The 16,126-nt window shown below is 41.2% G+C and overlaps 1 protein-coding gene across 5 annotated transcripts in view; it reads right to left on the reverse strand.

Annotated features, from left to right (window-relative positions):
* Positions 1 to 42: 42 nt before the first annotated feature.
* The window catches only part of LOC109511836 (potassium voltage-gated channel subfamily KQT member 2-like), a 17,624-nt gene continuing 1,540 nt past the window's right edge, over positions 43 to 16,126 (reverse strand). The window contains exons 2-11 of one of the 5 annotated variants that reach the window (XM_019863182.1): positions 9,032 to 9,122; positions 8,810 to 8,936; positions 8,542 to 8,717; positions 7,265 to 7,390; positions 7,044 to 7,154; positions 5,418 to 5,513; positions 5,231 to 5,325; positions 2,367 to 2,426; positions 1,723 to 1,752; positions 43 to 125 (exon numbers count right to left, since the gene is read on the reverse strand). In XM_019863182.1, coding sequence (XP_019718741.1) covers positions 107 to 125; positions 1,723 to 1,752; positions 2,367 to 2,426; positions 5,231 to 5,325; positions 5,418 to 5,513; positions 7,044 to 7,154; positions 7,265 to 7,390; positions 8,542 to 8,717; positions 8,810 to 8,936; positions 9,032 to 9,122 — 931 coding nt within the window. In that variant the 3' untranslated portion in view covers positions 43 to 106. Of the gene's footprint in view, positions 126 to 827; positions 1,753 to 2,366; positions 2,427 to 5,226; positions 5,326 to 5,417; positions 5,514 to 7,043; positions 7,155 to 7,264; positions 7,391 to 8,541; positions 8,718 to 8,809; positions 8,937 to 9,031; positions 9,123 to 16,126 lie in introns of those variants that run through there. The other 4 variants (XM_019863179.1, XM_019863181.1, XM_019863183.1 and 1 more) reach the window with 4 other exon arrangements.

The raw sequence follows: 16,126 nt of genomic DNA on the forward strand, positions 1-16,126 counted from the left end.
GTTCAAGTGTAAAAAGGTACCACGCTCGTGTGACGCTTACCTCAAGAGAACCTACAGCAGTGGAAGCCATGTCCGTATCGGAACATAGTAGGGCACATTCAGCAGGTCAGGCAAGCAGCAGAAAGCTACAAGCAAGCATGCATGGGAAGCAAAGTGACATCTCAAAAGGATGAGCGGTGGTGTCTCTTTCGACTGTGTGTGCAAAAGGACGACACAAATCATGCGATAAAGAAAGAAAGGATCATACTCGATGTTCTTTGTGAACAGAAGACAGAAGATCGACAGTAGTGGCAAAAAGGCAGCAAGCAAATAAAAAAACTTTCATTATAACCCGATTCAAATAAATGTAAAAATACATTAGCTTTAATAGGTTAATAAAAATAAATAAATAAAACGGTGTTTCTTTCTAAAAGGTGCTCTCTTTACTTGAACACAGATATGCCGCAAATCCCTTTGTAATCCCAAATTCTTTTTGGGTCTGTATTGTAGTATTGCAGCTTTTGCTCCATGGCCCCCATGGTCTGTAAACTCCCCTGCGTTGTCAGCTTTACAGATGGCACATATGCTGGGCAGGCAATGTGTTATGTTACCGTACCCAAGAAAAGGGGTTGTGATTTTATATATAGGTGCAAATATTATTTCTTCAAGTGGAATCCTTTCAGGGACAGCGGTTACTACAGTGGACACCTTAACGTGCTATCGGGTTACAGGATTAGATTAGGAAACAATGACGAGAAATTGAAAATGTATTTTTCCGTATTCATACAATAATTAATATATTTTATTTACAATTGAATTACATCCTGTCTTTTTCTTTCGAGCACAACACTATTTGCTGGATCGAGTGGTGCACTTAAGATGCAAAAAAATTGCAATTTTCACATGACCCAAATTTATCACATCTGCAACAACAAAAAAAGAAGAAAGAAAAAAGAAATTGGATTGGAAGTGAGGTACGGGGCGGTGAGACACAAACTTGCAGTGCAGTGGGTGGTATCTGTGCAATAACGATACCTAAAAGTTCTTGGACAGCAACCACAAAGTCTGTCTTTGTGTGCATTCTCATTACTGGAGCAGTTAGAGGAGACAAAAACAAAGAGTGGGTACAGTGCCAAAAACAGCGGTATGTGCTACATCGTGTTTGTAAAGACACTTTATTGCAAATCGCGTTTCTCTGTGAGCATCGACGCCCTAAATGATAAATTTCAACATTTTGGTGTTTTGATTTCACTCTAATTCCCGCAGTCACAATAAAGTGTTGATGCGATGTCAATATTTCTCCAGTTTGAGGGAAGCGGGCGACAAGCAAAAGCATTGAAAAGTGTTTAAAAAAAAAAAAAAAGTCAAAACACTTTTTCCTGTGGTGATGTCGAATGCTTTGCTGTCAAAAATCAGCTTATTGATGGGATGTTTAAGGAAGCTGTGAGCACTCATCCCTGAGCATTACACACTGTATGCAAATGCAGCATGGCCATTCTTGAAGGAGGAATTCGGGACGCACAGCCACACCCATGGCTGCCAAATAGACACGCACGCGCACACACACACACACACACACACACACACACACACACACACACACACACACACACACACACACACACACACACACACACACACACGTATGCTCCCCCCAAGAAGAGTGGCTCAGCAGCAGCTAAAAGCAGAGTTGAAGAGAAGCCAACAGGAAGAAGAGACAACTAAATCAATCATATTACAGACCTGGGAGAGGTTTCTGTTTGGGACTCCTTCCTGTGAACAGAATGGGCACATTGGTCAGAATGGAGATTGTAACAATTGGCTCAGAGGGGCAGATAATTTAATCAAACGACGTATTCCAAGCAGCCTTTAAAAATCATGGTTGTCTTTGAAAATCCGGTTAAAGTAATAAATTAAAAAATGAATGATAGTAGACAAGCCACTGGGCGACTTCTGCATGTTGAGATGCATTCCCAGTTTAAAATGTCACCTCTCGTTTATCGTGATGTAACCACTGACACACGTTGAAGCAGGGGTGCCACATTCAAAATCATGACTACAAAACTGTGAATGGATAATAAAATCAAAACAACCGACAAACCACCACATTAAAACTTCAAGGTAACTTCTTGTTTGGGTCACCCTTTCATGGACCAATAGTGATAACCTGCAACCTGATAACATGATAAACTGTCCACTGTACTAACCGCTGTCCCCGAAAGGGTTAAAATGTTGACTATGTTATTCGTACAATCAACAATGGGTGTATGATGTCCTTTTTTGAATTGGAATATGATGGAGTGGTAGACCAGCTTCCTGTAATGGATTATGTTTGATTTTAGAGATTCCACTTTAGTAGTTGGTCTTCCTTAGTGTGGTGACGGTACCTGAAAGACCTTCCTTTTAGATTCCTCAGCAGATCCAATTGATTCAACGGCGGAATCAATCTGAAAAGGGAGAAAGACACTTGCAACGTTCAGCTATTCTGTAAAAATATACTCACTCCCCTGCTGACCAAAGGTTGATTTTCGCCTGCGGGTGTTAATTGCATTCACTCTGACAGTTGACTTTTGCGCGGCTCATCACCTTTCCACCTTCATTTACGACTTGGAATGAAATAGAGGATTTCTAAGCAGAGCAGACAAGCTGCAATATCCAGCTCCAGGATAAAATGTTGGCTGTGACAGTCACTAAAGCAGCTTGTGAACTGAACGTTCAAACTGGGATGAATGGTTTCAATTAGGGTTCCAAACTAGGATGAGGGTTTCCAATTAAAATTGAAAACTAGGTTTAGGGTTTCGTAGTAGACTTTCAAATTAGGGTTAGGGTTTCTTAGTAGGGTTTCAAACTAGGGTTCGAGTTTTCAACTGGGGTTTCAGACTAGGTTTGGTTAGGGCTTCAAAGTAGAATATAAATCTAGGGTTAGGGTTTCAAATAAGGATTTCAAAATTTGGTTAGGTTTTCAAAGTAGAGTTCCCATACATGGCAATGGCGAGTGATGAAAAAAGCGGAAGGGGCGTGGCCTGGACGGGGGCGTGGCCTGGACGGGGGCGTGGTTACTTACAAAAGTGGCACTAAACATGCTGAAGATGAAGTGTATTAAATTTACACAGTTTGAAAATTGAACAGAAAAAAATCCCAAGATCGCCACTATTCTTTCAAGTGAAAATTTGTGCAATTTTGCCTATGCATTCCTGGTGAGCAAAAATATGTAACTCAAAATTTGCTGCTCAAAATCAAAACAAAAAAAGTAAACACATCCCCTGCCATATTTAAGATTTGTTCATGACTTGTATTCATAAAGTGTTGTGTAAATGTGATAAAAAGCTGTTGATTCTTACCTCATACAGTGATAGTGAATATTATGCATACAATTTATTATGCATAACCGTGCTTTATTATCCAAGACAAAACGTGAATTATCAATATGAATATAAAACGCAAATAAAAACAAATAAATGTTATCATGCTGTTGCTACAAATGCATACCAAATAAAATTGAAATGCCGATCCCAAAGGATAATTGCTCCGTCGAATGGCGATTTTGTCGGCATGTTTTTTCACTTTTGTTGCATGATCTGTCAGTGCCACGCATCCACGGGAGCCATAGTTAATTAAGTCACTACAATACACACAATAAGCTTTGCCTGCTACGTCAAAGCTTATTGTCCAAGAGCTTCTGTAACTTCGTCGAACTTGGAACCAATTTTAACCTTTACAGTGACTTTTCTGTCAAGCCAGTCCAATCGGAATTTATTCTTGACATTTGAGTCAGTTTTTAGGATTGAAGACTCCTGATCTTTCGTCAAAATTTTCATAATTCCGCTCAAAACGATCCCAGAACAATGAATTTGCGAGACGAACAGGCCGCCATGAATCAGGTAAAGCAATATGTTACATGCAATTTGATTGGTCCAATCGCTTGTCGTTAACCAATCGCTGGGCCGTTTATAATCGAGCTAAGACTTCCGCAACAAATAATGCCTTCAGTGATCTGATTAGTTGAAGCTTTCATACACGTCCAATCGCAGGGCTGTTTACAAACGGAAAACGGAGAGACTGTTCGGGAGAGCTCGTGAAAACTCGACGATAAGGTACCTGACCGCCCCTAAAATTTTCTCAACGGATTTAGACGATTCACAAAAATGATCAATTTAAGAAATAAAACGGCGGATTTCCGCGGATCCGCGGAAAATTGCCATGTATGAGTTCCAAATTAGGGTTAGGGTATCAAAGGAGGCCTTCGAATAATGGTTAGGGCTTCCATTTATAGTTTCAAACTACAGTAAGGGTTTCAAAGTAGGTTTTCAAACTAGAGTTAGGTTTTCCATTTAGGATTTCAAACTAGGGGCAGGGTTTCAAAGAAGAATTTCAAACTAGGCTTCAGGTTTCAGACTAGGAAAGGGTTTCTAATTAGGGTTTCAAACTAAGGTTAGGGTTTCAAAGTAGGCTTTTAAACTATGGTTAGGGCTTCTGATTAGGGATTCAAACTAGGGTTAGGGTTTCAAAGTAGGGTTTCAATCTAGGGTTAGGGTTTCAAACTACAGTTAGGGTTTCAAAGTAGGGTTTACAATTAGGATTAGGGTTTCAAAGTGGGGTTTGAAACTATAGTTGGGGTTTCCAATTAGTGTTTCTACCTATGGTTAGGGTTTCAAAATAAGGGTTCAACCTGGTATTAGGATTTCAAACAAGGGTTTCAAACTAGGGTTAGGAATTCAAAGTAGGGTTTCATATTAGGTTAGTGTTTCTGATCACTGTTTCAAACTAAGATTAGGGCTTTCAATTGGGGTTTTAGGTTAGGTTTAGGGTTTCAACAGAGTTTCAAAGTAGGGTTAAGATTTCAAACTAGGGTTAGGTTTTCCAATTAGGGTTTCAAACTATGGTTAGGCTTTCAAAGTAGAATTTCAAATTAGAGTTAGGGTTTACAATAAAGATTTCAAACTAGGGTTAGGGTTTCAAAGTAGGGTTTCAAACTAAGGTTAGGGTATGGTAAGCAGATGCGTTGTCATGGTGAAGCAGCCACAAGTTGTCATGCCACAATTCTCCCCTTTTTTCTTGCACTAAACAAAGCAAATGTCTCAGAATCTCTTTGTAGACGTGCTGCTTGGCAGTCTGGCTCACACTGAAGGGGAAAACTCGTAGTTTGTAATTTGTAATTTGGGCTTGTGTTTGTGACATCAGCCCTGGAATTTTTCTGACACCGTTTTATTCATACTTTTGTGAGGGAACATCGGATTGAACGATAGCCTACCTGTACATCGGGGTTGCTACAGTCTGCTCATAAAAATCCCAAGTGGATATCAGATCCGTGCGGGAAAGGTTGGTTGCATAAAACCTCCATGCAGCCTTGAGGGAGATGTGGCACAAAATTATGGCGGTGATGGTTTCTGACAAAGACAAGCGAGCCAAGTGAAACATTGCGACATTCAAACAGGTACCTGGATGAGGCTTGCTGCAGGATTGCGTCTCTTTTCAAAATGTTTCTGCCTGTGCTGCTCTTGGACTTTGAGGGCAAAACCAGAACCGAGGATGCCCTACAAAGGATCACAGTGGATTTTAAAAATCAATCTTTTATTTTCCAGATGCAGTGAAAAGCAACAGACTATGTTGTATGTAGTTTAATGTTAGTACATAATGTCGAAACTACTTCTGTGTTTTAAACGAAACGTCTAATAGTTTAATTTTTATGCCGGGGCAAGTCTACTTTACTGCATTTAGGAATATGACACACTGCACTGGGTCTCACTGGCTGTTCCTGCAGACAAAAGGCAATTTCTATTACACGTTATCGGCGCAATTGACAATTGGGGAAAAGAAAGTAGACCAGGCTTTAGACCATGTAAAACCAGGTCTAAGTTTTGGCGATGCTGAGGCAGACAGATGCTGTGTTTTGCTGATACTGTTTTTGTAGTATATGTCATCGTATTTCATTCATAAATATGACATCAGCATGCATCAGAATCTCACAATCATTATAGAAATCAATTAACTGAATGCATTATAATTAGTGTTATCATCTTCTCATCTGAAGGCAGTCTCAAAGTGCTCACTTCGCAGTGGCCAATTTAACATAATCCACGCATGGTGATCTTGCAGTTCCTTATAAACACCGCTCTCCTTCCGACAGGTGGGCCGAATGGAATGAGGGAAGCCGATTGATTCAATTCGGCTGTGTTCACGCCCACAACAGTGGAAATGCCCATTTGTAACTACAGCCATCCATGAAAATACCAAAAAAATGAAAATGCACACAGTTAAGACTGCAGTTTGTGCTAGACTTGTGCTTGACACAAAAATACATTTTGGAAAAAAAAAAAAAGTGACGAACGCGAGAAGAGAAGAAAACTTTATTGTACACCGAAAGGTGAAGATGCTAGCCACTAGTAGTCCATCATGGGTGTGAATATGAGTGTGAATTATTATTTGTCTATATATGTGCTCTGTGATTGCCTCGTGACCATTTGCCCAAAGGCAGCTCGTAGGCTCTAGCAAAAGTAGCGAAAGTGTAAATTTTGTTTCACAGACACAACTCCCTGTCAACTGAGTGCTGACATTGCATGATAGGTTTTTTTTCTTTCCCACAAAGGGTACAATGAACCCGTATAACTGCTGACTCTGACATCTTTGAATCAGAGGTAAAAAGCTGAGCGTGTCATAATGAGTAACATATACATCCGGAGTCGGCCACAGAGGAGGTGTGTGAATGTGAAGGAGATAAAGATCTTGTGAAAATTGAGTGTTTTCGTGGGTTGACAAAAGCATGAAGGTAGACTGATCATATTTGTACTTAATCAAAGTAAGACATTTTCAAACCTATGCTTTTGCTTTGGAAAACAATTATCAAAATATTTGCCTATTTTCTGACATATTATGGTCCAAATCTTCTTCTTCTTTTTCTTCATTGTCCAAGCCGCTTATCCTCACGAGGGTTGCGGGCATGCTGGAGCCTACCCCAGGTGTCTTGGAAGTTGGATGGATACACATTTTACATCTTCGGCAGCAAGCAAACCAAAGCTTTCTTTATGATGCACTACCGAACAAAGCACATGCTGTATGTTACTTACAGCAGGAAGCGCAAAGAAGGCCACACCAATCATACTGAAGGTGGCCGCCAGTAAGCGCCCATTCCAAGTCTTTGGAACTTTATCTCCATAGCCAATGGTGGTAAGAGTTATCTGGGGAAAGATTTTAAAAAAGACATTTCTTCGAGGAAATGATGAAGCGAATGAACAAATACCTGTAGGTTTGACCATTATTATTATTAAGAAGTATGGATGAGTCCTACCAGTCCCCACCAAAGGGCATCTGCATAGGTCTCAAACTCTTTGTTGGACTCCTTCTCCACCGAGTAGACCAGGAATGAAGCCAAAATGAGACATAGGAATCCGATGTACCACGCTGTGATGAGCTCCTGTACGTACAAGCGATGCAGGAAGCATCAGCAGACCAAGTAATACTATGAGACGTTAAAATGGTTAGAAAACTGGACATGATGGTGTTCATCTCAGGCAAGTACGGTGGAACCTCAATTTACAAATTTAATCGGTTCCTTGACCATGTTTCTAACATGAAATGTTCATAAATCAAGGTAATGATTTCCATTGCAATGAATGGAAATGCAATTAATCCGTTCTGGCCCCAAACTTAAATCATCCTTACTTTTTACCAGTGTGTGGTTCAAAAGAAATATGATGCAATATAGAAATAAGTTAAAATACACTTTTATAAAGAAATAAAACACTGAACATTTAAAACAAGACAGAGCTCCTTTGTTCGAAAAGAGTCTTCTTTTCATAATGACATGGGAAATTTAGATTGGAGTGTTTCTTTTCTAATTCATTGGTTGATTTGATTCTGGCACACCGATCCAGTGAAACTTGTTTTTTTGGGGGGTAGCATACTCATTGTACGCAACTGCTATTAGAATGGTGATTGGATGATCAAAGTATGCCGAGGTGGAACGTCTGCCTATGGCTTTCCGCGCTATGTCACAGAGGGATACAACGTAGATCCAGAAAAAAAAAATACAGGTCATTTTTGTACAAAAATGTTGTGTCTAACTCAGATTGTTTGTAAAAAGGGATGTTCATAACTCAAAGTTCCATTTGATTTCGTGTCTTCTCTTTGAATGTTTACCCATCAGCTGTGGCTCCTTCTCAGCACCTCACATTCACATAAACTGCCTTCTGTGGGTTGCTGCCTTATAGTGCTCGCTAATACTTCACTTTTAGGATGCATTAACAGGATACACGACTGCACTTTAAGTGTGTCACTCAGGCAGCAATTTGCTAGCGAAGGATACCGATAATCTAATACAATGAGAGTCTATCCGTATTCTATCATGCTTATCCTTTTCAGGGTCACGGCCAGCCGGAGCTTAACGTAGCTGACTGCGGACAAAGGATTTTGCAACATTTATGTAACCATTTCCCATGTGATTAACAATTTTTTTTATGATGACAAAGTTTGATTCGTGGAACGGAACGTTCCATTCACTTTTTCATGGGTTGAAATTCGACCAACAGCACGCGATTCTACGGTACATGCCGCGTGTCTGCCCACCTTGCTGTGGGCGTACACGACTGATCCAAGTAGCTTCCAAGTTCCGCCACGACGGTCCATACGCAGCATGCGAAGGATCTGTAAGAACCTCAGACTCCTGATGGCCGATGTGGCAAAAACATTGCCTTGCGATCCAGCTGCCAGCACCGACACCGAGGCGACCAGGACCATCATGTCTGACGACAGCGGCATGCCACATTGAACACCGTCGCCCAAAAAACACACCGACAGAGAATCTAGGTGGACATTTGACGTGAACGTGTCTCACCTATCACACAGAAAGGCTTCCTGGCAAATTTGAGCCTCCCTCTCCATCCTCTGTATCGACAGCAGCAGCCAGCAGCCCATATCCGCACAATGTACTCCACTCCAAACACCACGATGGTCACAATTTCCTGTTGGAGCAGAAACAAAAGGGTGGCGTTCACAGTTTGGGCTGAAGGGTACACACAAATTAAGTTGTGCATTAAATTCTGGAAGGGATACCCACCAGGATGTACAAGGCACTCTCTGAGCTATTTTTGAACTCTCTAATGGTGGCAAAAACTGAGAGAATGAGACAGGAAAAGACCAGGAGGAAACTAGGAAAGATCACAAGAAGAGAAGACCGTAAGTATGCGATCGTTATACGATAGTGACAAATTACTATTTTGTTTACAAGCGTCAAGAAAGTCAAATTCTCTCTCTTCAATGGCATGTAACGTCAAAGAAAAATGACAAGGGGAAATTGACTGTTTGGCAAGGTGGCCATGGGTCTGAAGCAACCAAGATTCTTAGTTCACTTCAGATTCAACGCTGGGCTTTGGCCACATAGGTCAATTTAAGACAAAAGACTTGATTCCAAGAATTTGAATAAACCCAGTTGGGAAAATGGATGAATCATGTCTGGGCGGTGCTCTCATTTGCAGAGACTGGCCAAGTAGCTCATTAAGGATGACTAATGATAGCAGAAGTGAATAGGAAAGGAAGGGAAATTTTAGACCAAATAAGTTTGATAGAAGAAACGAAGATAGATAATAGCAAGCTTTTGATTTCAGCGATCGCGAAAAAGATTTGATTGCACAGCTACTACTGCAGCTTAAAGTAATCAGTAAGAATCTATCAATTCAATGAATATGAGACAAGCACATGATGGATTTTGAGTCATTGAAGTCGTAGTGGAAAAAAAATCATTTCTGCAAACGCCCCTCCCATGCCAAAATGACTTCCAGCTAGCATTTCATTGGATGTGAGATAACTGGATTATGATAGCATGAGACACGGCAGGACACACCCTCGGGGACCTCCTATAGACAAGATCTCCTGGAAAGAATCCAATGCCGAGCTAATGGAGAACGCCCGGTGAAATTCGAAACTGGGACCAATGCAGCAGATGAAAAAGAATCCGACATGAGCGACATTCATTACAGTAAAGGGTAATGACGCCACACACCACAAGAACTTGGAATTACAGTAGGTGTCACCTGTTCACTTTGGGAAGTAATTGTCCACGTTAATATAAATGACCTCATTCACCAACATGTTCATTTTTTTTTTGTACTTATCTTATGAATTCTATCTAAAAGTCTTACATTGAGACCCCTGTATTCCCTGACTGGTAATTCTCCATCTTTCCAAGACATTTTAAATAGTCCTACGCTCCCAACTTTGTTGGCAGCAGTTTTTGAGAGTCCTTGACCACAACCCCAATATCTTTGTGATGAACCCTATTCTGGTTTAATGGACAGAACACAAAACCCAATTTTGGTTCAGAATCATTAGGTTATCAGAGGGCTGATTAGATGTTGCACTAATTAGGCATGGTAATTTGAAAATCATTAAGTGACAGTGTGTGGTGGGGGTTGGGGGGGGAATCACAGCTAGAATGGTCACGCCTAAATCACACCTTTGTGTTCTTCTAGTTGAAACCTTTGCTGGTTGCAACAAAATACTGCACAAAATTTTGCATGAATTGCTTCAGGCCATGATGAATCGAAAATGGGTTCCATACGTTTGACAAAATTCTTAAATCGGTCAATTATTATGTGGGAGATGATCAAGATTTTATACTGCAGACTACACATGGGAATTTCACTGTAGTCATTTCCACGGAGCATTTTGGTTCAGTTTGTGTAAGAGTATTTGTATTTCATTTATCACTATCTGCTTCTAGATGTATAATCAACCTACTAGTGCGGCACTGCAAGGACTTCATTGACATACGTAGTGAAAAGAAAAGTACACGGTGTGCGAATCAAAGTAGGTTATCATGCTGAAGATACCAGCTTGTTCCTGATCGCAACCTGGAAGTGGAGATAACGGCCACAGCTGCTCTCACAAGCCAATCGTCAGCATGACTCGTCCACTTACCTCAAAATACTGTACATTGTGTTTTTCCCCAGCCCTTTAAAAGTTTGTGTGTTAGGACGATCCCTGAGACAATAAAAAGGGGCAGACGAGCAAACTGTTTCCAAAGCTGTTCGGAGATTGTAATGGATGACACCCGTTCACCCTCCTTGTGCAAAGAGTGTCTCAAGGGTCTGATTGCCTGATAGCCCTGACAGTTTGGTATCGGTTTCGAGCAAAATTGTCAAGGGTACTAGATAAAACTTGGACCATATTTGTTGGACTTCTGCCCACGATGGCAGAGGAGCAAAAGGGCAGATGTGGGCCCACGGCTCTCTATTGATTGGTCAATGGTGAATCATCACATCCGTTCTACTCCAGGAACAGAATGAGGAGAAATTGCATTGCTGGTTTCACATCACAGTGTCAGGTAGCTGACGTAGAAACACCCTGTGGGGAAGCAAGAAAGATCAGACTTCCAAAACAGTAGTGCTGTATGAGCAATCCAGATTTGTGAGAAAGTCAACTCATGACAACCATAAGAAGTCACTTTTTTTTTTCACAGCTTATTCATGGAAGTTTGCTTGAGAGCATGAACTGAAGTATTGTGGTGACTTGCAAACGAAGAGTGAATGAGAAGAAACAGTAAAATTCATTTGATTGTGTTTTTCAACTCTGACGTAGAGCGCATGTATGTGTGCGCGTCAACGTGTGTTTGCTGTACACACTAGGTTGTTTTAGTCAAGTTACAGTGAGGTCATCTTCCGTAATGAACGTGTGTGTTTTTAGCATCTCATACATCATTGATGGCCGCTGTAGTCAAAGCTTGCTGGGTAAAACACAGCACTTACAATGTGTGAAAGAAGCTTTTGTTCTGCCTTGCCATCTAAGAGGTTTTTTTTTATGGTCTCTTTTCATGAGTTTTCCTGTATTGTAATTTGTTGGAATGAGAGTAAAAAATGTCTTCACATTCTCTCTGACTTATCACATGTGACCGATATGTGTGCAGTATTGCTTCTGGCAGCGTTTGCACAATTACACACATTAACATTTCTCACTCCGGGCTGAAAAGTCTTACTGCATTATGGCCATTAAATAAATCGAGTTATCCATCAGGCCATCTACGACCGGGACTTCTATCTGTGGGAATGTCAATAAACAGGAAGCATTTCACGGCAAACTTCATCATCAGTAACTACCGGTGAAGATATTCTCCCCCTGTAGCAGCCAAACAATTAGTTTCTACTTCCTCCTTATACATCCTCACAAAAGACAAAGATTCATAGAAACCTCCAAACCGGTGGCCATCGGGAATTTCGGGAAAATGTTTTTGCAGAACGGCCAGTCTACTTCCACGCCGGTCGAACAACATGACGGGTGGTGCGCATATTTTTAGGGATCTCCTGATACAACTTTATCACTTCCGAGACGATTTTGCAGCCTCGAGCGCTGAGCAACACCAATATCATTCCAATACAATATCAGCAGGAATGATACATGTTTGAATTGATTTTTTTAGTATGAGATGTTAGAAGAGTCTTGATCAACTGATCCTTTTCAAACATAGAACGTTAGTCAGTAACGTTAGATATAATGCAAAATATGACCCATTTATTCCAAACATTTGCATTACATAAATCTGATATCGTATTAGACCAAAGGCTGATATCATATTAGACCAAATCCGATATCAATCTCGTCTCAGGACACCCCTCCATATTTTTTCTCAAAATGTGGCAAATTTTGAATTTATGACCGATGTGAAACTAGTGTTCACTGTTTCACCAATAATCAAAATACAGAATAATAAAGTTTACATTATGTCAGTGATCTCAAGATGCTCTCCATTACCCCTTTTTCACCCAGAAAGTTTGGCACCAGGGCCAATGCTGCGCTTAGTTGGTGCTGAACTAGTTCTTACAAAGAACGTGTTTGGCTTTCCTCTGGCAAAGAGCCAAGTCGGAGCTATTTCCATGGTGGAAAAAGTAAGAACTGGTGCTAACCTTCGCACTGTCACTAGCACAAGCGCAGTGGAAAAGGACTAAATTGTCAGCAATCACATTGTTGTGGAACATAACTTCATTAGTCGTGTCATTTACCTTATGAAGAATTTTAAAGTGGGTTCATTTGCCCCCAGCTTCAAGAGTCGGAGATTTGACTTCATGGTGCCATTCCGTGGCACTTTTCATCATGGGTGGCCGGTCATTTCCAACTTTAAATTTTCGGGGAGAAAAATATAGAAAATAGAAATGTGGCTATTGATTAATCAAGCCAAGTCGATGTTTCTGGATGTAGAAAAGTGCACATTTTTTGCTGAGCTGCAGATCAAGCACTCAGTGTTACATTGCCTCCCTCGACATGCTCATCAAATCTAAATATAGACTGCGACAAACTCGAGCTGGGGAAATCGGTAAATTGTTTTGGGGTTGATTGTCGGGGTTGTTGGGCCCAACCAGCGCCTGCATCACGAGAAAATTGAGACCATTTCCAGGAAAATCACATTTCAGTTGTCTCATCAAGACGAGAAGACCAACACAGAAGGAGAGATCAAAACATTAACGTTTTAGAACATGACACCAAGTTCCTCATATTATAAGCAACAGTCCATTTATCCCTTCACATTTTTGCCAGTTTAATTTCTGTCACTGCGAAGCCGCATTTCCACAAGTGTGACTTTTTTTGTCAAAGACAGATTTTTTTTTTTTTGCCTTTCCATTGATAACAGTTGAACACTGTGTATTAAAAAATAGATTTTCATTAGCGTTCCCTGTTGTAGAAGTACTACATTGTTGAAAAACGGTGCTATAAGAACGAAGGTGGTTTATGAAGGTGTTTGTGCAAGGCAGGTCAAAGCTAACCGAGCTCTGTATCAGGCACCGTCTTTGCAGGTAACATCTGTTTGCCTCGACATTAGTTTTCAGCTGACTAGCTCAGCAAAAAAAAAAGTTAAATCCGTCCTCAGTGCCCTTCCTTCCCTTTCTTTGTTCCTTCCTGTCTTTCCTTGAGGGTGCAGGTGACCGAATTGCATCCTCACTGCTGAAGAGGCCTCTCTACTTTGCAAAAAGAACATAATGACCCTCAGACAGGATCTGGCCTCACAGTCAGAGCTCCATATTAGCTGCCAACACTCAAAAACTGATAAGTCTCGGAGGACAAGCTGATATATGATGTTGGATATAAAACTGTTATTGACAACATGCGTCTTTGCTAATGAGAGATCAAACAGCTGAATGTCAGTTATTGATCGGCATGTCTTAAATGTACAATCCACACGAATGACCTTGACAGTCCATAATGGTCTCTTTTGATGCTGGACCATTCCGGGATTGGGAACCCTGTAGAAATGGTGTGGAAATGCATCGGGTTAGATTCCCTGTTGGGATGGCAAGAGGAGCATTAAGTATCAAAAAAAAGGCACAAAATGTGAACCTCTGAGTGTCTAATGCAAGATTTGGCAACCTTTGACACTCAAAGAGCCATTTCGACCCAGTTTCCACGGAAAAGGCAACACTGGGAGCCACAAGCAGCTATGTTCATATTTTATTGTTTTTACCCATTCAGTTAAATTATTTAGATATTCCCTCCCTGACCTCAATATAGGTCTCTAATTTTATTCTAATTATTATTTTTTAAAAACACCTTCACAAAAACCCGGTGGGGGGGGGTGGTTAGCACGTCGACCTCACAGTGCAGAGGTCGTGGGTTCGATCGCATGCCTGTGTGGGTTTTCTCTGAGTACTTCGGTTTCCTCCCACATTCCAGAAACATTCCTGGCAAGCTGATTGATCACTCTAAATTGTTCTTAGCTGTGAGTGTGAGTGCGGATGGTTGTTCGTCTCTGTGTGCCAGTTCAGGGTGTGTGTCCTCCGCCTACTGCCCGAAGAAAGCTGCGATAGGCTCCAGCATGCCCCGTGACCCTTGTGAGGAGAAAGCGGATCAGAAAATGGATGGATGGACCTTCACAAGAACAGCCAGTCAGAGACTGTGGAGACAGAAGGTGTGACCCAGGATTCTCTCCAATCATATGCCATTCGCACATGGGCACACCCATCAGCCTCGGTTTCTTGGCCGGATTATTTACCCCCGGTTCGCAACAAGAGTGAAAAGAAGGAATTGGACAGCTCCCCAGACCAAAAAAAAAAGGGCAACATGTCACTCGATCATGAATAACTCATGCTAGCAATATAGCAGCCGTGGCTAAGGACAGCTTGTTTACCATGCACGTTACAGTGCATGTCTCGCACAAATTCGCTTAGGGGAAGTGAGGCTACTCGAGGTATGAATATCTCCAATAAAGATGCTTTGATAAGATTCGTCATACATGGGCTACGGTATGATTGAACGAGTTGATTCAACATGGTACAGCTGTAGTTTTTGTCATGTTTATGAAAATGCAACAACAGGTAAAAAAAGCTCTCCAATGTCCAAACCATCCAAGTTAATTAATACATTCAAATCTTGCTAGGAGTTTGAAAACGGGCAATTCCCCCTTTAATTATGAGACGTAATGACAACGGTTTGAAGGATTCCACAGAAAATATTTTAGGATTTTTGCTGCAGATTGGATCCAAATGTTGTATTTTCCTGCATTCCTTCCTGCATCCACCTCATCCACAACGGAAGAAATGTAGTCTGAGTGCTGTGATTCCCCTAACTGGTGAGGATGGAGTTTTAGTCTATTGTGAAGGTATTAAACGAATATCTCAACAATCCAGACAGCTTGCGTGTGCGTGAGCGTATGTGTGTCAGTGTGTGTCTGTGTTTTTCCATGAAAGCACAGTCTTACTACTCCTTCCAAGACAGTCAATTTGCCATGCTCTGTAAATATTTCAGTAGTTGGGCCAATTTGACTGCCAACTACCCAAGCATGCATTTTCACGACCACAATAACTTCCTCACAGCCAGAATGTGAACATTTCCCCATTATGTTTACCTATTGTACATTCCAGTACGAATATGAACATTTCCCTATTAATATGTTTCCTATAGGCGATAGTTGAGTCCAGTGTGTAACTCAAGGCAGGTGAAACGCTGGACTGCTTGCGCTAGTGTTATCAGGAAGCACAAACATATTGGGCTACTTTTGAAAGAAAAGAATGTTGAACCAAAAAATGAGAATAGTGTCTGCACAGTTTGCCTTAACTACCATCTGTATAACTGCAATATTTACACACACACACACACGCACGCACACACACACACACACACACACACACACACACACACACACACGCACGCGCAAACACTCTCTCTCTCTCTC

Source organism: Hippocampus comes, unplaced genomic scaffold (assembly GCF_001891065.2).
Source record: "Hippocampus comes isolate QL1 unplaced genomic scaffold, H_comes_QL1_v1.1 scaffold1, whole genome shotgun sequence".
Lineage (NCBI taxonomy): Eukaryota > Metazoa > Chordata > Actinopteri > Syngnathiformes > Syngnathidae > Hippocampus > Hippocampus comes.